The sequence below is a fragment of the Sturnira hondurensis genome, unplaced genomic scaffold (genome assembly GCF_014824575.4).
Source record: "Sturnira hondurensis isolate 20B ecotype Veracruz unplaced genomic scaffold, ASM1482457v3 Scaffold0003090, whole genome shotgun sequence".
NCBI classification, from domain to species: Eukaryota; Metazoa; Chordata; class Mammalia; order Chiroptera; family Phyllostomidae; genus Sturnira; species Sturnira hondurensis.
This window is the reverse complement of record NW_028075721.1, coordinates 9,129,395-9,155,422: the sequence shown is the minus strand read 5'-3', so window position 1 is coordinate 9,155,422 and position 26,028 is coordinate 9,129,395. Positions and strand designations below refer to the sequence as shown.

General features: G+C 58.9%; 2 protein-coding genes across 11 annotated transcripts in view; both read left to right on the top strand.

The window, feature by feature from the left end:
• NLRC5 (NLR family CARD domain containing 5) overlaps positions 1–5,904 on the top strand; it is a 57,306-nt gene extending 51,402 nt beyond the window's left edge. For 9 of the 10 annotated variants that reach the window (XM_037041667.1, XM_037041663.1, XM_037041665.1 and 6 more), the window contains 10 exons: positions 228–311; positions 697–780; positions 1,001–1,084; positions 1,173–1,250; positions 1,947–2,030; positions 2,116–2,187; positions 2,324–2,407; positions 3,613–3,696; positions 4,014–4,097; positions 4,859–5,904. In XM_037041667.1, coding sequence (XP_036897562.1) covers positions 228–311; positions 697–780; positions 1,001–1,084; positions 1,173–1,250; positions 1,947–2,030; positions 2,116–2,187; positions 2,324–2,407; positions 3,613–3,696; positions 4,014–4,097; positions 4,859–4,970 — 850 coding nt within the window. In that variant the 3' untranslated portion in view covers positions 4,971–5,904. Of the gene's footprint in view, positions 1–227; positions 312–696; positions 781–1,000; positions 1,085–1,172; positions 1,251–1,946; positions 2,031–2,115; positions 2,188–2,323; positions 2,408–3,612; positions 3,697–4,013; positions 4,098–4,858 lie in introns of those variants that run through there. The other variant, XR_005065822.1, reaches the window with a different exon arrangement.
• A 5,676-nt stretch (positions 5,905–11,580) lies between these two features.
• Positions 11,581–26,028, top strand: part of CPNE2 (copine 2) — a 39,211-nt gene continuing 24,763 nt past the window's right edge. Inside the window, exons 1-3 of the mRNA XM_037041659.1 lie at positions 11,581–11,822; positions 23,193–23,410; positions 25,463–25,642. Of these exons, the coding sequence (XP_036897554.1) occupies positions 23,231–23,410; positions 25,463–25,642 (360 nt within the window). The 5' untranslated portion in view covers positions 11,581–11,822; positions 23,193–23,230. The remainder of the gene's footprint in view (positions 11,823–23,192; positions 23,411–25,462; positions 25,643–26,028) is intronic.

Here is a 26,028-nt window from a genome sequence, read left to right as displayed (position 1 = left end):
GCCTGAGAATTACCGAGACTCTTTAAACCCATCACAGCTCCTTCCCAGGCCTCTGTTTTCTCACCTGGACATTGGGTACCATCATGGCACTTCGCCTGTCCTTTTTCCCCCCAAAGTTCTGTGACGGGCATACGTAAAGGCTTTGCAAGCTGTAGCATTCTTAGCACAGCACCCACGAAGCCCTCTACTCCTAATGGGGGCCTCTCGCTTCTTCCCGGCTTCTCCAGCCTGAGTAGGAACGACATCGGTGACATCGGCTGCTACCACCTTTCCCAGGCTCTGAGAGCTGCCACCAGCTTGGAGGAACTGGGGTGAGTTGCCGGTCCCTCCCCCAGGCCCAGGACAACTTTAGTAAGGGGCGATGACCAAAGCAAGGGGCTTCTTGAAGACACTCTTCACTTATTAGTGACACCCGTCCCCTTCCCCCACTCCTACACTATAACCCCAGACGTAGAACCTTGCAGACACAAAGACAGGATGTGAGTGTTGATTGCAGCAAGAGGGACTAAGGGCAGACATCAGGCAGAACATCTTAAGAGTTTGGAGTCGTCACCCAACACAGTGTGAGGGGACTTTATCAGCATGAGCCAACGCCTTTCTCTGGACTTCAGCCTCTCCCTGGTCTGGGAAGGGGATGTGGACCAGACGAGACAGGTGGCAGGCTGATGGTTCCAGTCCTGCTGTCCTCTCTCCAAGCTTGAGCCACAACCAGATCGGAGACATGGGTGCCCAGCATATAGCCGCCATCCTGCCCACGCTGCCTGAGCTCCGGAAGATAGAGTGAGTGGCCAGCCCTATGGACGGGGGCCCTCTGTGGCCACTCCTGGTCTGAGGTGCCATTCCTCCCTTAACTTCAGTGCCCAGCCCCTGACCCTCTCCGGGCTTTTCTGCCCCATCAGGCTGGGAGGGTGGGTGGAGGGGCTGCTGTGTCCTAGGGCCCCCCAGCTGTGAGGGGTGGGGAAAACGGGGGCCAAGGGTCCAATATCTGCCCCTTTCTCAGCCTCTCAGCGAATGGCATTAGCCCGACAGGGGGAGTGCAGTTGGCAGAGTCCCTCGCCCTTTGCAAGCACCTGGAGGAGCTGATGTGAGTGTCCCCACAGCCCAGCTGTCACAGGGCAAGGGACTGGAGTGAGCCAGCCCGGTGCACAGCCTCTTCCCCTGTTTCCCTCCAGGCTTGGCTACAACCCCCTGGGGGACCTCACAGCCCTGGGGCTGGCCCAGGGGCTGCCCCAGCACCTGAGAGTCCTACAGTGAGTGTCCCCTCCCTGTGGTGTGTGCTATCTGAACAGGATTTCTCCTGAGCACTTAGGGGTCAAGGGGCCTGTCGGTTGAGCTGCCCTGGCTTTGGGCAAACAAGTGTGTTCTGGGGCAGGGAGATCAGGAGCCACAGCCTAGTCCCGGCTTGGCCACCAGCCCGTGTGCCCATGGCCAAGGTCTGCCCTCAGAGTCAGAGTTGCAGTTTCCGCATCTTTAACACTACAATGATCCCAGCTCAGCATGCCCTGATCCCATCTCTGAGGGGGAGCAAGCAAGCTTCGGCAAAGGGCGAGGCAGGAAGCGAGCGCTAAGCAGCATGGCCCCAGCACCATAACAGTATTCGTCCCTGGTCTCATTGGCGTCTTCACAGCAGCCCTGTGGGGCCGGGTTTTCTAGCTGCTGCATTTCCAGGCAGCAGAACTGAAGGCCCGAGAGGTGTGGAGGGCTTACCTTGCTAACACATGGAAGAGCCAGGCCTTGAACTTGGGAGCTGACTCCCAAGCCAGGGCTCTTGATCCCCCATGGGTGAGTCAGGCCCCAGGTGGGTGGGGAGGAGGCTTGGCCATCACCCAGAGACCATCTAAGCTCTGGCAGTACAGCCTGAGACAAGGCTGTGAGTGGGGGATCCAGCCCCCCAACCCCCACATCTGGTTCCCCAAGACTCCTCCCACCCTCTCCCCTCTCCCCAGCCTGCAGTCCAGCCGTCTGGGCCCCAAGGGGGCGCTGAGCCTGGGCCAGGCCCTGGATGGGTGCCCACACCTGGAAGAGATCAGGTGAGCAGGAGCGGTGGAACCTGGGCGGGGGGGGCCTAAGGTGGTTGGCGGGAGCTCTGCTCACAGGCGTCTCTCTTCCCTGCAGCCTGGCAGAGAACAGCCTGGCAGGACAGGTGCCGCACCTCTGTCGGGGGCTTCCGCTGCTCAGGCAAATCGAGTAAGCAGCCTCTCGCCCACTCAGGGAGCTGGGGCTGAGGGTAGAGGGCCAGCCCTCCTTGACACTCAGAGTGTGGGGACAGGGGAACTCTGGAGGAGCCCTGGCCTCAGACACCTCTCTCTGACCCCTTCCCCAGCCTGGTTTCCTGTGAGATTGACAACCAGGCTGCCAAGCCCCTTGCCGCCGGCCTCGCCCTCTGCCCAGCGCTGGAAGAGATCCTGTGAGTTCTGCGAGCTGCTGGCATCCGTGGCTGGGCCATAGCCTGCTGCTCAGCCTGGAACCGGTCCTTGGCCCCCAGGGGGCCTCCCGTTTCTAAGTGGGGAAGGTCTTTCTTGCAGAAGTCTCTCAAGGAAGTGTTCACACTTGGGCTGAGAGGGAAGCTGGGCCAAGTCACACAGCCTCTCGCCTGTGTCCCCACCTGGGGAGTGGCAGGAGGGGACATGAACCAGACAGTCTCTAAAAAGCCCTTTGCCCCTGACCTTCCCTTTGGGAGGTGGCTGGATAGACCACCTCGCCTGGTTTATGGAGCTTTGATTTACAAAGCACCTGTTGGTTGTGAAGGATGGCTGAAGCCAGCAGGCCCCCACCTGCCCACTGGCCTTGACCCCATCCCCTGCCCTTGGCAGTGAAAGGCGCTCCGATCAACCTTGGGGCCTTGCTGCATGGCCTCGTGGGTAAATTAGCCTGGGACCCTGGCTACTGTATACAAGGAAAACATTATTTCCTAAAGCACAGGGCACAGTGAAATTTTAGGTTTGCACCCTAAAGATTTTAATGCTTCTCATGACTTGACACCAAAGAGGAAGTCTCCCATCCATGCTAACTCTTCCTGAACACCAGACACCGGGGAGTCTCCCTCTTTAGCCAGCAGGGGGCAGGCCACAGGCTCAGCGGCTCAGGGAGGATGCAGGTTCCAGCGAGAAGTTAATACTGTGGTTTGCCCTGTGCTTTTCCTTGTAACTACCCTCTATTTCGGGTCCTCAACATGGGTTTTCTGTTGATAGTAGTGCTAAATGTTCCCTCAGATTAATTTCTTCAAGTTAAAAAACAGGAGGGGAGAACCGATTTAAGGAAAAATGTGAAACAAATAGTGATATGAGGTGCGTGGACGTGACGAGTCACCATGGAGGCACACGCCTGACCCGTGATGACGTTGTTTCGGCAAACTGAGCATTCCGAGCTCCCAGGAGACCCAGGCCCTACGCTGTCGGGGTTCTTGAGGGCTGACCAGCTCGGCATCAGCTTGAGAGCCCCCCTGCCCCCAGAGAAGTCTTCAGGGCACACACGCACCCCATCGGGCACCTCTCTCGTACCTGTGGGCACCACCACCCCTCCGTCGGCCCCAGTCCTCTCCACCTGCTGCCTTGTCTTCACCCGTCCACCTCCCTGCCCCCCTCGGGCTGACCTCCAGCCCCTGCCCCACAGGCTGTCCTGGAATCTGCTTGGGGACGAGGCAGCTGCCGAACTGGCCCAGGTCCTGCCACGGATGAACCGGCTGAAGAGATTGGAGTATGAGGGCCACCTTGTGGGAGGCCGGGAGAGGGCGGGGAGGGCCACAGGGGGCCTGCGTCCGGGGGAAAGCCCAGAGGCCACTGGGTCAGGTCCCTGCCTCGCAGGAAGCTCTCCTTGACTCGCCTGCCACCGTCCTCTCCAAGCTGCTGCCCAGCTTAGCTCTCCCTGGGTCCCAGCCTTCTGCTTTCCTATTATACTGAGTCTGTTGGGTTCTCTGAGCATCTTGGCCAGGGGAAGGGACCTACGGAAGCCTCCCCCCACCCACATCTTATGCCAGTCTCTGACTTTCCCCTCCTCTGCGGTGCATCGGCAAGCCTGGAGAAGAATCGGATCACAGCGTACGGAGCCGGGCTCCTGGCTGAAGGGCTGGCGCACGGATCTGGCATCCAAGTCATCCGGTAACGGGCTTGCAGGGACAGGAATGGGGGGTGCTGGGAGACCTCACTGACCCTTACAAAGGGTGAGGGGATGCCCTGTAGACAGAGACAGGACCAGGGCTGGGGATTATCAATGAGACTTGGACACGCCCACCAAGAATGTGGCAGCGGGCAGACCCGGGTCACACCCCAGCTCTGCTGTCTGTGTGACGCTGCATCAGTATCTGAACTTCTCTGAGCCTCAGTGTCCTCATCTATGAAATGGGGATAAGGAGAATATCTCCCTCAGAGAGCTGCTGTGAGGACTAAATGGTTGTGTAAAGCGCTGCATGCAACCCCTGGCGCAGGGGCAGCACCTGCCACGGCAGCCTTCACCAGAGGCGCCCCAGGCGGCTGCACATGGCACAGGACATTGCGGCTGAGGCGCAGGTTCACTCCACGGGCGTGTAAGGTTTGCAGTAGATAGCAGTGCGTTTGTTCTGTAAAAATCAATACATGGTGACAATGTCAGGCGATGGAAGTCGAGTGTCTTCAGGAAAGGGAGCTTTTCCCTGTTTGGCACTGTGTCATGTGAGTGGGACCGGCTGGGTCACTGGCTGTCAGGGAAGGAGAGGGGGTGGAAGAAGTCGGGTGGGCGTGGGGACCACCACCTCCGTAGGGCCGCCCTGCTGGTACCTCCGGGCACAGCTCCTCCCCTGAGGCCCCGACCTCCCCTTCTGTAGACAAGGCTGAGGGCAGAGACCAGAGGATGAGCGCTGAGTGTCCGTGTCTCCGTCCTGCAGGCTCTGGAATAACCACATCCCGCCTGATGCAGCCCACCGTCTGCAGAGCCACGAGCCCAGGCTGGACTTTGCTTTCTTCCCCAACCAGCCACAGGCTCCTCGGGGCTCTTGATGTGGTCACCTCAAGACACTTTGAATCCAGCCAAGTGATGCCAACTTCCCCGTGCCGGGACAGAGGGCTCCGCTCAGAAGGAACCTCAGCTGGGTGTCCCTGCACCTGGCCCCAGGAGGGACACGTCTGTCCAGTTACAGTATTCAGGGAGGACTTTTCTGGGACACAGGAGCCTAGTGCGGCCAATAGACCAGCCTGCATCCTGAGGGACAGGTGTAGCCAATACGGACATGGGGCACGAGGTTGTGTGTGACATGATGCGTGGCACAGAAGGTCACGTGTGGCAGAGTCCCATGTGACATTACATGGAGCTTGCAGTGTGGCCTGTAGGTCAGTGTCACGGGTCCTAGCACCACATGTGGCAGGCCGTACCTGACAAATGTCCATGTCATGTGACACGTGGCTGGCCAGAGGCTGGTCCAAGATCTAATTTATTACTTTTGTTAAACCAAGTATGTGTGTACAGATTGCATTTCCAGAGCAGCTAAGCCAGAGAATATCTTCCGCCCAGAATTTGGATGGGGGAAGTGTCTGAACCCGGACCAGCCCAGTGGCCCAAGGACCAAGCCTCTGGGCCAAGCTGGGGACTCAGCCATGAGGCTTGTGGATAAGTCCCCTCCTGCCTCAAGCCTCAGTTTGCCCATCTGTAAACTGGTCACCCCCTCCCCTTACATGTTGGCCTATAAGGACTATGTATCGGTCCAGGTCTGGGGGAGCCAGCTTGGCCTGGGGAATGGACGGGTCCAGGCTGCCCTGTGTACAGGACGAAGCTGGTGTAAGGGGCAAGGGGTGAGGCACAGCCACTACCTCAGGGGACCCAGGAGAGCTCCCGGGGCTCACACTGTTATTGTTACTTCCAGGAGGGCACAGGGGTGTCCCTGCCACTTACACTGTAAGTCAAGTGCAACCAATAAACATGGTTTCCCAGCCTCTGGTCTGAGTCCGGCGTGTCCCACCGAATCACTGAACTGGACGTGGTTCACTTCCTGCTCTGTGGCCCAGAGGGCAGAGCAGACAGTGGGGCACGGAGCAGGAATCAGAAGATGGGGGTCAAGGTCATGCTCTCTCCCTGTGTGGTCATGTGATCACGAGCACATCATCTCCTCTGGATCTCACCTGCCCCGTGAGGATGTTATAGAAGCTCGCTGTGTTAGAAGACTCCTTCGACTCCGCTATATTTAAACTCTTTTTCTGAATTGCCATATTTAAAATTGAGAACTTTTACATACAAATCCAGATTTTCAGGATCTTTCAGAACTAGCCTCTTAGGGGCTAGGCCAGCATTTCCACCCAAGGGTAACCTGCTGGACTAATATGACTGTGCCTTTTAGATGTGCCAGAGATCCCTCAGTTTTCCATAGTCCCCACCACTCCCCAATATTCCCCATTTGTGGCTCGCCTTGTTCTTGCCAAAGGCTAGAAACCTCTGGCTCAGGTTTCAACCAGCAGGTGGGGCATTAGAAACATAACTTTGAAAAGTCAGATGGGCACAGAATGGACTATGACATGACCCCTTGCTGCCTGTTTTCAAAGCCAGGGTAAGTTATTTCTGTACATGAGTTAGTAATAGTCCCCAGCCCTCAGGACTTTTAGAGGGGTCAAGGAAGCAAGCTATGCAAAGTCCCTGGTATGAAAGGTAGCTTACAAGCCAGTCCCCCCCATTCCTCTAGGGTTCAATATCAGGTGAGATGGAAAGATGCTTGAAATGTGGGAAGAACGGCACCCCCTCCTGGTCACCTGCCCGGGGATCTCAGGGACACCTTCCTCCAAAGCTGCGGGGCATTGTGAAAAGTGGACAAGAAAAGTGCAGTTACAGCTAAGCACCACTAGAGGGCAGGCTGGCCCACTGGCAATTCCTGAGATAATTTCTTTCGCCTTTGGACCCAGCTGGAAGTTAGGCGGTGATGATGTTATGTTCCCACCTGGCCTAGGACCCTGGGATGTCTCAGCCTGCTAATGGCTCACCTGGAAGGCTTAGCCTTGACCTTTGCCAGCTCACACGTTGTCCCTGATTCCCTGCCACGAGTGAGGACAAAGTCCTCTGGCCAAGTGCCAAGCACCCACACCTGTGCTGAGCCACCCTTACAGGGTCAGGGGCAAGGCATACCTGGTACCAAGTGAGACCATCAGCCTAGTTGAGGGAAAGGGGATGAACAGGTAGAAGATCCACAAAGAACCCAAAATTCTCTCTCCCCTTCCCAGGGAGATGAGAAATGATGCCCAGGTGACCGTGGGCCCTCAGTGTGCACCTTCACACCGAGGGGTGGTTGTACCCCCTCCCCCTGTTCTTGCCCAAGACTGGAGAGTGAGCCCCTCAAAGCCTGACAGTGGTATGTCTGGGCAGTCCCAACCGAGGAAGGAACACAGCACCCACCAGAAGCTCCAGGCCAGGGGGTGTGCACAGTCCGCAGAGGTCAGGGTCGTTCTTTGAATCTCAAATTTTGAGACTCGCAATCCCCCAAGTTCCCTCCCCTGTACGGTGTGAACTGGGCAAAATGGGGCAAGGCACAAGGCCCTATTTTTTCCAGCTCAAAGATGGCCTTCCGGTTGGTTACTCTCTGCGCTTCCTCGGGGAGGCTTCTGAACTCCCCTCACCTACCTCGCTTGGTTATAGTTCACCGCCTGTGACTTCCGCTAGACCCACAGCCGCAACCTGAGCGACAATCTCCCCTGTTTCCACGGATGAGGCAATGAAGGCCCAGAGGGGGACAAGACTTGCCCGAAATCACACAGCCGGTGCTCTGTGGAGCTCAGATTTCATCCCCAGAGCAAGGACAGGGAGATGTCAAGGTGGTCCAGGCTGGGGACCCAACCAGTTTGTGGGTTGGCGTGCTCCTAAGAGAGCAGGGTGCTGGGGAAGGTGGGAGCGCTGTGTGCCTTTCCTGGCCCTGCTTCTGCCCCCAGCTTCACCCCTGAATGAGTAAGGCCAGGACTGAGGATGGTGGCCTTAGACAAAGCCAGACACACCCTTGTAACACAACAGAGCTTCCTGGAAAACACCTTGTGGCAGCTGGTTTGGTCCAGATCCTCCCAGGGTCGGGCTCAGGAAGCGCCCCCTCCCAAACCTGGCCTTCCTCGAATCCCTCCCCCACCCCAGCCAGCCCATGCAGCACCCCACACCCACCCATGTGTCTCCCAGCCCTCAGAGCCGTAGCCCTTCCTCACCCTCCGCCCCTGGACGCTGCCCCTTATTACTCCTCCCGCACAAGCCCTAGCCCTTCCTGGCCGCCCAGAAGCCGGCCTCTGCCCCGAGGAGGAGCGCACAGAAGAGGAGCCTTCAAGACCAGAGCACAGGCCAAGTGGGGCCCCTGACCCCACCTCCACCCATGGACGTCCAGAGCAAGGTTCAGGCTGATGGAGGTGTCTGGGGCTGACTGGAGGGGTTGGGGTGGCCAGGGCACCTTGACCCTGGAAGAGGGGCTGCTGGCACTAGACAGACTTGCCACCCTGGAACTCAAAAACAGCAGTGACGACGTGGGAGCCTGCTGCCCCGCCACACCTGGTGCCGGGCTAGCCACAGCAGTCGGGACCCCGCTGGATTCCCACAGTCGCTCTTGAAGCAGGCACTAAATCTACCCTTTTCTGTTACGGAGGAGGAAGCTGGGGCCCAGAGGACTGTGAGAATTTCTCACCCAGGCAGGAACTGGAAGGGGTGGGATTCAAACCCTGGGCCGTGAGTCGGCAGCGCCTGAAGTTGGGCACTGGAATCAGCCGAGCTGACTCTAACAGGAGGAATCCTTGAGGGGACGTTGCCATCACTGATCCAACTCCATATTAACCCTTGTGGCAGATGGCATCTTCCAAAATGGCCACTGCAGTATCTCCCTTCCCACAATGTGACAGGGACACTCCTCTCACCAAGCAGCAGCAGGGTCTCTGGAGTGGTGATGACAGAAGTGACCATCTGTGACTTGCGAAGCTAGGTCCTCGGGTTTCCACCTGGTTCTCCTCTCCACAGTGGGGACCCAGAGCCCAGGCTACGAGGAGGCCTGGGCCAAGGTAGGCATCCTGGCTGCCAGGAGGCGCCAGGGGCAGGACACGTGTGAGGAAACCTTCCAGGGACCCCCAGCCCCTGTCATCGCCTGGCTGCAACTGTTTGAGACAGTTCTGAGCAAGGGCCCAGCTGGCCCCCAGAACCAGGACAGTTAAGGTTGGGGTGGTGTGTGAGCAATAACTAGATCGCCCTCCAACATCACCCCACCCACACCCCGAAGGCCAGTTGGTGCCCGGTACACGGGTGGCGCTCCTTCAAGTGTCTTTCATTCACAGGCACGCTGAAGAGTGCAGGCAGCGCGGGTTATTCTGATCTGTTTGTCTAGACGGCCGGGGCTGTGGCAATAAATATCCAGGCGGCAGGTGCTGTACGAGAGCGCGCACACAGGGGCCTATTTAGGGAAGTTCAGGCCTCCCGCGGGTGCAGGGAGATCTCTGCCAGGGTGAGGAAAGACTTCCTCCAACATCCTGCAGAAGCAACTTCCTGTCGAGGGTGGCGTGCAGGACTGGCTCACAGTGGGCACTCGGACCAAAGCCACAGACCCCTGGGCTCTCCAGATCCTTGACTTTTTCTTAGTTTTGCGGAGATGTGAGTCACACACTATAGCGTTCACCCCTCCAAAGGATACAAGTCCATTTTAGAACATTTTAAATCATCCCCCAAGAAACCCGGGACCAACAGCACTCACTCCCCATTCTCCCCTCCAGCCCCAGGCAACCAGTCATCTGCCTTCCGCCTCTGAGGATTTGTCTGGTGTGGACATCTCACTGAAGTGGAATCATACACTATGTGGGCTCTTGTGACTGGCTTCTGCCTTTCACTCAGCATGAGGTCTTCCAAGCCTATCCATGTGCATGTCCATTGGACCTTTCTACGGCTGAGTCCAGTTCCACTGTATGGCCAGACCGCGGTATGTCTGCCCGTTCATTAGCCGAGGGACCCTTGAGTTGCTTCCACTTTTTGGCTATTCTAACTCACGCTGCAGTGGACCTTCAGGTCCAAGTCTTTGTGTGGACATGTTTCCATCTCTCTTGGGTAGGACCCCCCCAGGAGTGGAACTGCTGTGAGCCCTGGCCTTTATCCTCGGTCCCCTTGGCCAGGGGTCTTCTTGCCCCTGGGCTGGCCCGACTCCCTTATCCCTGGGTCTCTTAGAGGAAGGCTCCCTGAGCTGGGCCTTTTGGGCCTCCCCACCTCCCACCTTTGCAGTTTTCATACAGTTCTATGGCTGCCTGGGTCATGGTCTTACCTCCCCAAGTCCCACCCCTTGTGGGAGGAGTGGGAGGGGTAGAGGGAGGTGAGCAACTTGAGGGGAGGGAGCCTGCCTGGGCTCACCATTGGGCATCTCAGTGCCTGGTCCTCCTGCTTCAGCACAAGGAGAGGAGAGAGGTTCTGGGGGCCAGGCAAGGCCCTGGAGGGAATGGGCTGGCGCTGGGCCTAAGAACACCCACAGATTGGTTTGCCCCATAACTGGGCAGAGGGCTTTTAAGACTTTGGGTGGAGGAAAGACAGAAGAGCTTGTAGAAAGGCAGGACAGAGGGGGGACAGGCAGGCAGAGGACAAAGCTCAGAGCCCTGAGGCTCTTCAGTGGCTGCCCCTGTAAGGCAGCAAAGTGCCTGTGACTCAGATGTGAAGGCAGTCTGCAGTGTGAGTCTCCAGGTTAACCCACAACTGCCTGAAGTGCAAAACCCACAACCCAAGCGCTGTGAGTTTGCTCTCCAAGCGCAGGGCCAAGGGACATGGCCTTGTGGTCTTGGGACAGCTTCCTCCCCCACAATCTGGTCAAATGAGGCTCCGTTGCCTGGGACACTGAATTAGGGGGGAGGGTAGACCACATACCCTCGAGGGGCCTCCATCATGGACGCCCGACTACAGCTACCGCTACAGCGGCATCGTTAAATTGATGCCTTTTCCAGGGTAAGGAGGCCTTCGGAGGAGGGGTTTTCAGCGCTGGGGCCTCAAGGACCCGCCTAATTGCCCTCTGGGTGACAAGCTCCAGGTGCTGTTCAAACTGTCTTTATCTTATTTGTCAGAGAAATATGTGTCATCTTCCCAGCCTCTGGTGGCAAGAAAATGCTGAGCTCTTTTACGATAGATAAAAAGGGAGAGAGAAGAGAAAAGCGAGCACCGCGGTTCTGGCGCTGCCCAGTGCCGCCCAGCACCGAGCCCGGTGGTGTGTCCCCGAGGGCGCGGTGCGGAGCCCACCGACCCTTGGGTCAAGGCCGCAGGCGACGCTCTGGGAACCCCGCAGGCCCGGGCTGAGCCCACCCCTCGGTTCCCGCGTCGGCGGCCCCCGAGCTCACGGCGCTCAGCCCTCGGCCCTCCGAGGTGCGGTGGCTCCGGCGACGCCGGCCTGGGCAGGGTGCGAACGAGCGGCGCTCTGATCCTCGGAGTCCCAGCCCGGTGCGATCGGACCCTCGGATTCCGGCCTCGAACATTCGGACCCCGCGGTGCCCAGAGCACGGAGTGCCAGGGCGCGCCCGCCGCGGGCGGGGAAAGGCAGGCGGGGAAAGGCGGGCGGCGGGCGGGACAGCGCCCCCGCCACGCCCGTTGGGAGCGCTCGCCCCTCCAGGAAGCGCGCGCCTCGCCTCCCCACTTCCCTCCCTGCACCCGCCCCTCCTCGGTCGGGGGGAGGAGCCCGAGCCGCCGCCGTCGCCCGCCTGCCCGGCCCCGGAGGAGGACCGGACCCTGAGCGGCTCGGAGCGCCCGCGAGCTGGCCCTGGCCGTGCGGGCAGCGCCCTGAGCCCGTCCCGCGCCCGCGGGCCCGGCCGAGCAGGGGAGCGCCCGGGGATGCCCCGGCGGCCCGGAGCGCCGGCAGCCGCGGCCGCGCGGTGAAGGCGGCGGCGCCCCCGGGACCCGCGGTGAGTGGGGGCCCGGGAGGACCAGGGGCGGGCGGGGCGCCCTGGGGCGAGTGCTCAAGTTCGGCCTTGGGGCTTACCTTCTGGCGGTTTGGGAAGAAGCTGGGTTCCGCCTCGCGGGGCTGCGGCGCCCCAAGCCCCCGCCACCCGCGCTCACCCTGACTCCGGCGCTTGGGTGACTCAGCTCCGACCCGGCCACTCGGGGGCGCTCCGGCTTCACCCGGACTGCTGAGGGGTAGGGAGGGGCAGGGGGCGGGAGTTGGGTTGCGCCCTCGGGGGATCTCAGCCCAGCTGTTTTAGGACCCCCCCCCCCCGCCACCTTCCAGGGGAGCCTGGGGGCGTCCGGAGGGTGGGGTCCTTACTACCCGCGCAGCTGCTGAAGACTCGAGGTCGGGCCGGCTCCTGACAGGCGCGGGCCCCTTTCCTCGTCCCAAACCCGGCTCCCAAATGCCCAGCCCCAGGGAACTGCCCGAGAGCCCCCTCCTAGCCCCGGAAGGTGGAGCCAAGAGAGGGAGCGGAGCTTGCAGCTTACCAGAAGTCGGAGTGTGTTTGCAAACTAGTTTTTTTCGCCAAAGCTGTCTGGCACCTGTCTGTTTGGGGGCGGGGAAGGGGGACAGTGAGAGAGAGAGAGAGAGAGAGAGAGCAACGCTCTTTCTTCCTTCCTGTCCCCCCTCCCCCTTCTCTCACAGGGCTGCTTCTCTGCGCGGAGAGGGGTCTCGCCTCTTCTCTTCCCATTCCACCCTGTGGCCTGCCCCTCCCACCCCCTTCCACAAACCATCCATTGAGGAAGGGTCGCCTTCAAAGCGGGTTGTGCTTTGCCCTGGGTCACAGGTGGCACCGGAGCCCAGGGCTGTGGTAGCCAGTTGGGGGTTCCTGTTGCCTGTGACCCCCAGCCCTGTTTTGTATCGGGGTAGTGACAAGGGCGAGGGATCTGGGAGAATCTGAGTGGCCCTTTGTTTGCTCGCCTAGGGATGTGGGCTGTCACCAGGGGGCGGGGGCTTTTTCTGTTTCTTGGAGCACTCACAGCTTCAGTAATGGGGGGGAGGGGCCCAGTTGTCACCTTCCAGGCCAGCCCTGTTGGGGAGCTTTGGGAGGCCTGGGTCTGAGCACCCACCCAGCAGTGCCTACCCCCCACCCAGGGCCTCTTCCCCTCTGAGCTCTCCCCGTTTGCATCTATAAAATGGGCTCACGGTCCCAGGCTCCTGCCGGGCAGCTGGGAGCAAACAGAGAGGAAAGACTTTGCTGCAATCCCGCTGGCACAGGGCCCCGTGACCCGGAGAGCTGGCTCGGCCCCAGGTAGGCAGGCGACGGAGCTGGCGGAGTCGGGGGGTCACCCAGGCAGTTTTTTCACGGAAAGAACATGCAGAGAAGAATGTTGTCACATGCGTTCTCCTTGACCTCTGCCACTTCCTGTCTGTGTCCCTGTCACCCCTTGGGCTCGGGGGTTTCTCCATCTTTGCCGTGAAGCAAAGCATGGCACAGTGGAGTTTACAGGGCTGCCGGGAGGGTGGAACAGGGGGCATGGGGGGCCAGATGTTCTGCAAAGTGGGGTGCACATCATGAACGGCAAATGTCATGTCTGGTGGTGTTTCATGAGACCTTCCTCCCCGAGGCCGTGAGAGTTAAAATCTCAGGGACATAAAAGGGCGGGGGCAGAGCCTCAGTTTCTTTGCCCATAAAGTGGCGAGAACCATACTCTCTGCCTCTGTCAGGTTCTAGGTGGTTGTGAGGATTAAATTCAAGGGCTCGCCAATGCCCTGACTGGTCCATGATAAGGGCTCAGCGACCTGTAACCTCTAGTGACGGCATTCATGGGAACATTCGTGTCCCTGATGGGGTGACTGCATTTAGGATTCCTTCTGGGATTTCTTCAGGCCGGCCCGCCCCTCCCTCTCCCGCCTCCTCCCTGGGGATCTGGTGGGCTGTTCCAGCGCCAGGGTCCAGAGTGGGAAGATGCTGCCGGCCCAGGAGATGGGGGGGGGGGGATGATAGTTCCAGTGGGTGGCCCCCCTTTCCCCTCCTTGCCCTGGCCTCTCAGGGCTCCAAGCAGTGACGGACAACAGAAGAGCATTCTCCAGGAATTCCCTCACTCCTGTCAGAACAGGGACATGTGTCACAGGAAGGGTCCCCTACTGGGAAGCCTCCAGGGTCCCCTCTGCTTGCTGGAGGTCTCCCTATCAGACAATAAGGGAGACTTCTGCTCCCACCTTGATGGGCCGCTACGTCGGGACAGTCATTTCAAGGGTCCAGCCCCCTCCCCTTTGGAGAAGATAGCCTCAAAGGATGGGGTCCCCTGCGGGGGTGCCCGGCCCCCTGCAGGACACTGGGTGGGAAGCCCCAGCACCCTGGGATCCTGGTGGGCAGCAAGTATAGAAGGCAGTGATCTTGTCCCAATCCTACGTGCCTGGTCCCAGCCCAGAAGGGACAGTACAGGGTCCTGATGGGTGTCGTGGCTTCTTCCTGCTGCTCCACCAAGCCCGACGATGGAGTTGGGGTCCGAGGTGCCTCCTGGCTCTCAGCCCGGTGTCTTGCCCCCTCACTGGGCCACCCAGCCTCCATGCAATGGTGGAGTCAAGTGTGCTGGCCTGTCCACACCCTCTTCCTCCAGAGTCCCAGACGAGACTTGCCACCCACCCCTCACTCCCGACCACACCAATGTGCTTAATTTTTCCTGGCGCATTAGCCACGCGCTGCAGTCATCTTATTTATTCTTCTGGGTGTCAGCGCGTCTTCTGTCCTCCTGCCCAAGGAGCGTCAGCTGCACGAGTGGGCGGGGACAGTGTCCGTCTGGTTCCTGGCTCTGCCCTGCTCCGAGGCAGGCGCTCAGTAAATGTAAGCTCAGGGGCTGGCTCCACCCCTCCCGTCAAATGAGTTCGGGATGGGTGGTGGCAGAATCACGGATTCGTCCTTTTGGGTCTCTGGTACTAGGGGACCATCAGAGGGCAGGGGACTCGCCAACAGAAGGACAGGTGTGGCCTGGGGGACGGGGAAAGGCCTGTGTCTGGAAGAAGGTGGGATCAGCCTGGCACTAAAGGACTCGGGCTGGGGGTGGCAGAGGTGGTGGCTGCTGCCCTGGGTGGGGTGTCCCCCACTGTCATTGCCTGCCTACCCAGCGGACAGAGGCGTCCTGCGGAGAATCGCCCATTCACCTTGTGACCCAGTCTCTTAACTCCTTGGAGCACAGATTCTTCAACTAGAAAGTGGGGCTCTCTGGGCCAAGGGCTCCCCCCGGCCACCGCTGTCCTCACGGGCTCTGAGCTCGGCAGCTGTGAGAGGGCACGTACAGGGAAGAGGGCCATGCACAGCCGTCACGGCTCCCCTTCCACCTGTGGCTCTGGGTCACCGCCTTCCAGGAAGGCTTCCCTCGCCATGCAGTCACTGGTTGTCATTCACCAAATAGTTGAGCAGCTTTTCTGGGCTTGGGACTGTGTGGAGGGTGCAGCTGCGGAGCCCTGAGTGGAGGGGAGACCAGGAGAGACAAGCAAATGACCAAGAGGCAGGAAAACTTCGGGTGGGGGTGGAAGCCACAAAGCACGAAGCAAGTGAAGGAGCTTTGATGGGAAGGTGGTGCAGTGAGGGTGGGGGAGGCCTCCCGAGGAGGGGACGGTGACGTTCACCCTGCAGCGCTCCTCTGTGGCCTTGCCGTCTCCTCCACGGCTGCACATCAGCCCGACTGGTGCCCGGCAGCGGGTAGGAACGGATGATGAGGGAGGGAGGAGAGCCTCAGGTAAGGACACGGCCCATGCAAAGGCCCTGAGGTGGGAACATGCCTAGTGATCCCAGGACCCCGTGCTCCCCACAACCCATCTCTGTCTCCCTCAGGGGCTCGTATGTCTCGTGAGGATCTGGGGGTATCTGGCCTGTCCCTGTGCCCTGGCCTTCCTTCCCTATCGCACAAAAGACGACCTCGTTCAACCCCTCGCTCCCGCTGGGCCCCAGTGATCTTTCTGAGTCACCTCCCTGTGGCCGAGGGGGAGGAGAGTGGTCTGTCATTTCCCAGAGCTGCTTGACCAAGTACCACCAACCTTTGGTTTAAAACAGCAGTTCTGGAGGCTAGAAGTCCAGGTTCACGGTGCTGGCAGGGCCAGGTTCCCTCTAAAGCCTTGAGGGAAAGGCACTCGCCTGCGTCTTCCGGTCGCCACAGACGTCCCTTACCCTGTGGCAGCATCACTCCAGTCCCTGCCTCCTTCCGGTGGCTGTCGGCCCTCTGTGTCTTCACACTGTCCTTCCATAAGGACACCAGTCATGTTGGATTGAGGGCCACCCTACTCAAGGGTGACTGCATCTTCACCAGTTACGTCTGCAGCTCCCGTGTTTCCAAATAGCATCCTGTTCTGAGGCCCTGGGGTTTTAATGTATCTTTTGGGGGGGACAAAACTGAGCCCCTAACAGACAGAGGACATCACCTCTCTGTGCCTCAGTTCCCCAATCTGTGACAGGGGGCCATACAAAAGGGGCCCAGGTGCCAGGTTGCAGGGAGACGGAAATGGAGCGACGCAAACCTCCAGGCAGGGCCAGGCACACGGGAAGCATCCTGGGCGCTGCAGCCAGGAGCTGAAGATCGCTCGGTGCTGGTGATGTCCTCGGCGGGAAGGACTTGCCCTGCAGGGCCTGCATTCCTGGGCGTGGGCCTCTGCCTGGGTGCTCTCTGGATGAGGGGGCGGTGGATGCCTCTTCAGGGGAGCAGGGTGTGGGGTGGCCAGCACACAGCCCAGGGCCATTAACAAAAGGCGGGGAGACCCCATCTTCAGGGGGGTGTGAGCTGAGGGGACCACGCAGGAACCCAGGCGACATTTAGGCACTGGGTGGGTCCAGAGGACTTTCAGGACTTATTAGCCCAGGGATACTGGGCAGGAGCCTGGGGCTGGGAGCCAGAGCAGCCAAGGGAAGACTGAGGGGCATTTGTAAAGTCCCCAAGGCTGGAAGGGCCCAAACCCTTGAGCGCAGGGAAACTGGGGAGCAGAGAGAAGGGACTTGTGGGAGTTCACACAGAGTTGGGAGCCCCTATGCCCTAGTCTTCCCCATGCAAGTCCCCTGGGCAGGTGTGGGCACCACGAGGTAGGGCCCCAGGGCTGTGTCTCAGCCCGAGACTGCTCCATAACCTTCCTTTGAATGAAGCCAGGTTGGAACAACCTCGGCCCGTGGTCACTGTCGCCATGCCGTCCACCCTCCATTAGCCTGGTGCGTCCTCTGAGCCTGGCCAGACCCACCCCAAGGTCCCCGAAGTACTTACCAGCTCCCAGAGCACCTCCACACCCAGCCCCATGGTGCTTCTTGGGAAGCCGGAGGGCAGGGCATCGCCAGTGCGGCTTTGCCGCTTTGCCAGTGAGGGAGCTGAGTCCAGGCAGAAGCAGGACAGAACCTAGTGCCCCAGGGAGCCCCCTCCCCCAGGGGCGGAGCCTAGTGATCAGAAGGGGGCCATGGAGAAGAGCCTCCCCCTGGGTGTGGTCTGGTAGAAGGGGGGAGGGGGGGTTGGGGGCATCTGGGTCCACCCCTGCTGTAGCCTCCTCACCCTGCTGTCTGCGTCTATATTTATCCCCATAATGGCCTGGCTGCCTGTCGGGAGTGCAGTGTCTTCCGAGCCTCGGCTAAGGTGGAAAAGTGATTTGTGTTGAGATGCCACCCCCTACCTGGATGAGAGCCTCAGTCTGTTGGCCACGCACTGCCTGGCAGGAGCCAGCAGCAGCAAGGGTGCAGGGAGGGCCTGGGGAGCCTGAGCATCTCCGGGTTCCACCCCCTGCCCCAGGCTGCAGAGAACCAGGGCTGTGGGGGGCCAGGGTGATGGGGCTGTGGTCGGAGTTGGTACGTGGCTGGAAGGCGGGGCCAGATAGATGTTAAAACCTTCCAGCTCAAGAGACTCCAAGAACCTGTGATTATTCCAAAGTCTCTGAATTCCACAACTCCGGGGTTCGGTGAGTCTGTGCTCCCAGGCTCCTCGGAACCTTTTCCCTTCACGCTCCCTCACTTTCCATAAATGGGGGTCCCACTCTCTGCCTCTCCGTGCTGGGAACAAGGGAGACGAAAGTAAGATTCAGTCTCATCTTTTTGTAAAAAAGTGTATTTAATTAATTTATTTTTTAGAGCACTCTGACCGGGGACTGACCCTGCAACCCAGGCATGTGCCCTGACTGGGAATCGAACCGGTGATCTTTCGTTTTTTGGGACAACCCCCAACCAACTGAGCCACTCGGGTCAGGGATCAGGGCTTGTCAGTCCCCTCTTCAAGCTCAAGTGTGGGTGACTTTTCCTAAGCCAGCTGTTACAGTTTGGCGACTGTGTAAATAACTGGAGCTCTGGAGGGGTTTTGTAGTCCCTGCGTTTGTTTTTAACATTTCATCAAAGCAGAGCTTACCAAGCAGAGCAGGTTCCCCACAGGTACAGCTCACTGACGGTTCGCAGGACAAGCACGTCCGTGTTAGCAGCACCCAGACCAAGAAGCAGAATCATGCCCCCGGCGGGTCTTCTAGGAGCGGATGGCTGCCGTGATGGCTGATTTCGTGCGTCAGCTGGGCTAGGCGATGGTAACCCGTTGTTTGGTTAAACACCAGTCTGGTGTTGCTGTGCAGGTATCTTTTAGATGAGATTAATGTTTAAATCAGTAGACTTTTGGGTCCTGACCTGATAAGCCGAGGCTGCGGGTTCTATCCCTGATCAGGGCACATACAAGAAGCAACCAACCAATGAGTATGTAAATAAGCGGAACAACACATGGATGTTTCTCTCTCTCAAATCAATTAAAATAAAAAGCAGTAGATTTTATTAAAACAGATTACCCTCCATTATGTGGGTGGGCCCCATCCAGTCAGATGAAGGCCTTGCAAGTAAAGACGAAGGTGTCTCCAAGAAGAAGGAATTCCACACAGAAACCTCGCCCAGTGTCCAGGCGGCCCAGCTGGATTTCGGGGTCAAGACCGAGATATCAACTGTCACCTGCATTTCCAGCCTTCTGCCTCGCCCCAGAGACGTCGGGCTTGCCGGGCCCCCAGTCACAAGAACCAGTTCCTTAAAAGAAACCTCTCTCTGCGCGTTGGCAGACTGTTTCCTCTGGAAGGCCCTGGCTAGTACAGTTGCCATTTGTCTTCCAGGATCTTCACCTCGGGGGGAAATGGGCGGGGGGGGGGGGCACTCAGATCTGGGCTCATTCAGGGCGTTCCAACCCTGCAGGTTCAGGAAACACAGCCTTGGGGCCCGGGGGGCCGGGCATCTGCTAAGCTGAGGGTTTGGATTAGCAGACAGCTGCCGTCTAGGGCAGAAGTTGCACACAGAGCCTGCAGGTCTGTGTGTACTTTGGTGCCCACGGCAGGTTCTCTGGGAGGCTTGTCCACACACAGGCTGGCATGTGCCACTCCAGGGACTCTGACTGAGCAGGTCTGGTGGGGGGCTGGGGCGGGGGTGGCTGCATTTCTAACAAGCTCCCAGGAGCTCCCAGGAGAGGCTGAGGCTGCCCGTCTGGGAGCCACCCCTGGGGCTTTGAGAGCCTAGGATCACCCCGGAGCCCCTGCTGTGGGTGATGAGCCCCATAGAGCAGCGTTTGCCGAAGAAGACCCAAAGGCCCGAAGCGTCCTGGAGGCCGTGGCCCAGGAATGTAGCGCCTTGGAGTGTGGGTGTGGGTCTGGGTCTGTCACTCCCTCCCTGGCCCCCTGTCCAGCACCTCCGTCTCCCTGAGAAGGGGAGGGAGCCTGGAGTCACCAATTTCAACCAGCTTAAACTCCTTGCCCCCTTTACACAAACCATAAAACTTCACACATCTCCTGAGGATTTGGCCTGTGCAACTGGAACAGAGGGAGCGAGGGGGAAGGTGGCCTGAGGTGGGGTCAGGCCAGGCAGGGCCCTGGGCTGGTGCCTAGCTCGGCATACGGCAGTGCATGTGGAGGCTGAGGACATTGGCTGCAGCCTGGAGGTGTAATAGGCAGCAGCAGTGGGATATTGGAGAGGGGAGGGAAGGAAAGAGAGGTCAAGGTTGACGGGTTCTTAGGTTTCTGGCTAAACCAGAATATCCTAGACCTGGGGTTCAGGGCCAGCGTCTCTGAACCTGCCCTGCCTAAATGACAAGATGTCTTATAACCTGGGACCCTGGATCCTGGCGGGGCCGAAGGCCCTGTGTCTTGTTCACTGCTGGTCATTGCTGGGTGCTTGGGAGTGTTTGTTGAATGAATGAACAGTGAATGGAGAGAATCCCCGAGCCCCACCTTCTCCTTGCCTCAGTTAACCCATCTGTATGTAAGAGAGACTACGAATTTTGCTTCCCTGCCTTCCAGCCCCTTCCCTGTGGGTCTGGTCGCCCCAGAAGGCCTGTGCACATCCGGACCCTCTGCAAGCGGGCCCTGGCTCCCATGCCCGTCTCCAGCCCAAAACCTCAAATTAGCTGCGGGGTGGGCGCTGCACCCAGGAGCCTTCTCATCTTGCCCAGATGCGCATGGCAGGCCCATCCCTCCCTTAATGACACCTTGCCAGCCTGCCCCATTTGCTGGAGTCAGAGGGGAGGGGGCCTGGCCCAGCCAGAGCTGTGGTTTCTTTTTCCATTGCGTCAGGCTACAGGGTCCGGCCCACCCACCCACCCGGTGCTGGGCTGGCACAGAGGGGCCCATTCCGACCAGGCCCGCCCCAACTCTGGACACCATGTGCTCCCCGTTTCGGGGATCCAGAGGCTTCCGGCCGGAGGGTGAGTTGGGGCTGGGGTACCTGCCCTGAGCTGGGAGGAGTGCCCCTTCCCTGCCCACCCACCGCTCACCAGAGCCGGGGCCTGTGAGCTGGCCCAGGTGGAGTGGCAGTCTGCTCTGAGGAGCCCAGCCCAGCCCGACCCTCCCTGGCTCTCCAGCCCACACCCTCGGCCAGGCCCCAGCCAGGGATGGGTGGGAGGACAGTGCAGGGACCCAGGCGAGTGCTCATGGTGACTCAGACCAGGGGAGAGTGGGGGCGGGGAGAAGTGGCCTGGAGTGTTCACATGGGAGCATGCCTTTGCATCTGTGGTCTGGGGACATGTGTGTACAGGTTGATGTGATCATACATGTGTACATGCACAAGGAAGTATATGAACCCGAGTGTGTGTACCTGACCATGAAAGCAGCCCCATCTGACTTGGCAGCAGGGGGCACATCCCAGGTGGCATCTTGCATGTCGTGAAGGGGGCCGTGGTGAGGTGGAGCGGAGGTGGGTGAGCTGGGATCCACCCTATCAGTGACGACGGGAGATGCAGGAATGTAGACAGAGTAACCCTAGAGAAACTGGAGACCTCGGGCACTCTGAGGCCCTCTTTGCCTAGGCTCCCTTTGGCCTGGCTGGCTCCCCAGCTGTCCCCACCATGCTCAGCAGCACCCGCCCCCCTGCCCGCCCCTGGCCTGGCAGAAAGCTGTGCATCAGCCTGGGAGTCCAGAGATGCCATTCACATCCTGCCTCTGCTGTTTCCTGGCCGTGGCACCTGGGGCAGGTGACCTCTACTTCCTCGGCCTCAGTTTCCTCATCTGTAAAATGGGGGCAACTGCCATGCTCCACCCCACCTCTGGGTGGCTGTGAGCATAAATAGGCATTCTCTTAGACACACGGCAAGATGTCCATTTTGGACACCGCTCTCCCCAACCCTCCTGAGGGTCACATTCACCCTGCCCCAACTTGGCACGGCCACCCAGCTGCTCTCAGCGAGAGGGAGGCCGCTCTCCAGCCCTTCCATGGAAACTCATTTTTACGTGACAATAATAAATCCCGCAGGCAAATTGCAGCGCTGCCCTGCTGCTCTGGGCTCATGTGATTATAATGAGGTTCTAGGGACAGACGGCAGGAGGGAGGGGCTGAGCACCAGCTTCGTCACTGTCCAGATCCCCTCCTTGCCAGGCGTGCCCTGAGCCGATGTCGGGAGGGGCAAGAGGCCTCTGGCGCCAGTCCCACACTCGCTTGCAGACTGGGGTCTGTGACTTCTCCGGGAGAGGCTGGCACTCAGGGAGTGGCCAGTGGCCAGGCTCAGAGGGAGGGAGAGGAGGCCCAGCATGGCCATGGTGGCTTAGTCCTCCTGGCCTGGATGCCAGCCGCCTTCCTGCTGGCCTCCCGCTGCTTCTGTTTAGCCTGACAACCCACTCTCTCAGCCGGACAGTCTGAGCTGAGCCTGGACAGTCCTGTTGCTGCAGGAGCCCAGCCCTGGCACGGTGCTCAGGACCTAGATGCTCAGTAAATTCTCCAGAGTAATGAATGCGCTGGGGTGTCCCCTGGTGCAGAATGGGGCCAGGATAGCGGCGGATAAGGATTGGAGACTGCACAGGTGACATGCTCAGTTCGCAGTCAGGGCTCTGGGGAGCACAGTTACTTGGATTCCTCGTCCAAAGGGAACACACCCTTCCCTCCCCTCCCTCCTCTGGGGTAGGCAGGGCCAGTTACCCACTCGACGACGGTGAGGGGACAATATATTAGTCAAGGCGGTGGGACCTGGCCTTTGTAAGTGTTTGGGGCTGGACTCGCGCACCTACCTGGTGATGGGCTCACTCAACATGGGCCGGTGGAAATAAGATCTGGTCACAGGAATCTCTCAGACTATGTCGTGATGGCTCACGGGCCGATGAGCAAACCAAGGCAGAGAGAGCCAGGGGGCTTGGCCACTGCCCTGTGCATCAGGATGGGTTTCTCCGCACTTGGTCCAAATGAACACTTGGAGGAAAACAGAGATGCTTAAAGCAAGCAACGCCGGTGATTAGCCTTCACAGCAGCCAGTGCAGGGAAATTTTGGGAGGCTGTGTCCCCGTGAAGGGGTAAACTCTACGTTGAGGATAGGGATCAAATTCAGGCAGGATCTGAATGAAATAGAGGGTTTATCGTTCACTGATTTGTACAATCATGCTTCTTTTATTCAACTATATCCTCAGTGCCTCCTATGCACCAGTCACATGCTTCGGGTAGGGATATAGGATGAACAAGACAGACAATGAAAAAGGTGGCGTTTTGGATAAGTTGCCAGAAGTGAGCTTCCTATTGGCCGAAGCAATGAGGGAAACTTGAATAATTATAAGCTCCAGTGTAGCCATAAAATGCTAGCATGTTAACTGCTCAGGAGAAGCCCAGGTTTTCCCGGCAAAATGAAGGTCAGGGACACCCATGTCCACTGTGGTTTGTTGCTGGTCTGACTGGGGCGACTTTGACCTGTGTGGAGCTCACAGGTAAAGATGGACCAAAGCAGAGAATCCCTTCAAAGACAAACTAAACCCATTGACCAGAGCCTCCTCGTGTCTGCTTTTCCTGCCTTCTCCTTTCTCCGGTCTTTTGCCCTTGTTATTCCCTGCTCCCCCCTCCTCCTCCCGTCCACATCTTCCCTCCCTCTACCCACAGACCGAAGGTGAGATGGTGTGGCTTATGTCTGCTCCCTCTCTCTGACCCCCACGCCTATCCCCGCAGACTGCCAGGAACTGTTGCCGCCTCCGCCGCCAACCCCCATGGCCTACATACCAGGCGGGGGCGCCCCAGCAGCGGGGGCAGCCCCTGTGGGCTCCCAGTACTGCGTATGCAAGGTGGAGCTGTCCGTGAGTGGCCAGAACCTGCTGGACCGGGACGTCACCTCCAAGTCCGATCCCTTCTGTGTCCTCTTCACAGAGAACAATGGCAGGTGGATTGAGGTGAGGTCCCTCCATGGGTGTCTGGTTGTGGGGGTGGGGTGGCTGGGCGCTGGGGCCCAGGGCCTCCCAGTCAGGCCCTTGGAGGTAACTGGAGTGTGGGCTGGGGACTACTGAGGAAATTGTTACTCTTAAAATTACTGAAACAAATGATATATTTGTGTTTAAAATTTTATAATCCTAATCCATAGATTTAGATTTATAAACATGCAATTTTGTATTTATCGTTTTATATCATATTTTAAATTATTATAACATATAGTTAAAACCTCAGAGTTTTACAAAATTGTTGCTTTCACTGTTAAATAACTGTCCCCACTCACTCCTAAGCAGACACACAGTCAGTGAGGGGACAGACAGGGACCTGGGAGCCCAGGCTTTGGTCTCAGTGCTGGACCAAGGCCCAGTTCTGTGCCTCCCTGCTGTGTGGCCTTGGGCAAGTGGCTGTCCCTCTCTGAGACAGTCTCATCTGTACAATGAAGATTCCCCCCACCCTGCCTACCTTGGAGAACCCAGAGCTGGGGGGTTTCGAAGGGGCCACAGCCACGGACTTGTGAACTGGAAAACTCCGGCCTGAGAACGGGGGGGGTGATGAGCTTGAGGGAGGACATCGAAAAGTCCAAGTGGTTAAGACTTTCCAGTTTTAAAAATGGCTTTTGTGCCTTTAAAAAAGGGTCTATATGCATTGGATTGACTTTAGAAAAGCCAGATAGACCCCCAAAATAAAACCGGAATGTTTGGGCACCTGCCTGTCAGAGAGAACCTCTGCTAGCAGTTTGGGGTCCGGCCTTCCAGGGAGTTCTGTATGCTTGTAGATTTCCCAAAGTATGTATCCCCTCGTTATCATAATCAAGTGGGCCACAGTGGACATTCCACTGAACAGACTGTGGTTTACAGAGATTTCCCACAGATGTTGGCTCCTTACGACGATGCCAAGGAAATGGTGCTGATTGTTGACCCATTTTACAGAGAGGCACCTGGGGCCCAGGGCAGGGAGGGCCTTCTGTGTGTACCCCAGGGCTTTCGTGACTCTGCCAGAAGTGAGAGTGGGACATTGAGGGCAGTCAAGGACTCCTGGGGAGGAGCTCCAGGCCAGAGGCCGGCATGTCTGGAGCACCCTGTGCCCTCTGCCAGGTCTCCAGAATCCCTGCCTGCCCTTCAGGGAATGGAGCCCCCCTCCACTGCCCCCCACCCCCACTCATGGCACTCCCCCATGCTCCCTGACCACCTCCCTCCCACCAAGGCAGGCCACACTGGCTGAAAATAGCCCTGGAGGGAGACCTGTCCCTGCGGCTCCAGCCCTTGGAAATGGACTGGGTGGGAGGGAAAATCAACACAGCCGGGGCCCCAAAATAGACAGTCACCCCGACTCTGTGGTTTGGGGCCTCCGTGGGGAGAGGCCAGGAGGCGGGGATCCTGTCCCAGCCCACCACTGACCCACAGTAGTGGGTTCCACAGTAGGTGGGGGCTCCAGGGGGCTGCACAGTTCCAGAATTCTATACAAGGTACAAACATCCACCTCCGGAGCGGGGGGAAGCCCTCACCTGCTCCTCCCGCTGAGGATCCCTCCTTTCTGTTTCCTCTCTCAGCTTCCACATACAATGTGGTTTTAAAAAAGGATTCTCCCAAAATAAAAAGAATAAGAACCACACAGAGCAAATGCCTTCATTGTACAGAAGTGGCAACTGAGGCCCCGGTGGAAAAAGGGACTTGTCCTCTGTCAGCGAGGCAGGGACAGGGCCCGAACTCTCATCCTGACCCCCGGGTATGAAGCCAGGGGCAGAGGGTTAAAAGTGTGGGTGCTGGGGTCAGAGCTGGGTTCGGATCTTGGCCCTGCCCCTCCAGCTGTTGCACCTTGGGTCCTGTGCTTAACCTCTCTGTGCTTCAGTGCCCTCCTCTGTGAGCTGAGGGCAGTGACTGCGACAGCCATCCAAGTAACCGGCCAAGTGGCCCGTTCAGAGTCTGTGTTCTGTGAGTTGGCGGAGTGATTTCCAGCCGCCAGAGAAGGGCGGCGCCAGCCCAACTCTGATCCCGGTTTCCCTGCCTCTTCGCTAGTACGACAGGACGGAAACAGCCATCAACAACCTCAATCCGGCATTCTCCAAGAAGTTCGTCCTCGACTACCACTTTGAGGAAGTGCAGAAGCTCAAGTTCGCCCTGTTCGACCAGGACAAGTCCAGCACACAGCTGGACGAGCATGATTTCCTGGGCCAGTTCTCCTGCAGCCTGGGCGTGGTGAGCCGGGCCCCCTACGGGTGGGCGGGGCGAGGCAGGACCCCGCCCCCAGGCATCCCCCAGCTCCCAAGGACCCGGGCAGTCCCTTGGAGAACGCTACCGCCAGCTTTCCCCAGGCCCAGGCCAGGGATCTTGGCTGGCCCCTAAGGAGACATCACAAAGACAGCCAACTCTGAGGGCCAGCAGGCGGAGCCTGCCAAAGGTTGCCTCACAGCAATGGGGGCGCCACGTGGTCAGAGCTGCAGGCTGTTAGAAGTAATCAAGCGTGGTCTTGACTTCCTGGGGTGGGAGGGTCCGGCCAGCAACCAAGACTCCCGTGGTAGTCCTACTTCGTGGCTGGCTCACTGTGTGACCTTGGGCAACTTCCTTTCCCTCTCTGGGCCACA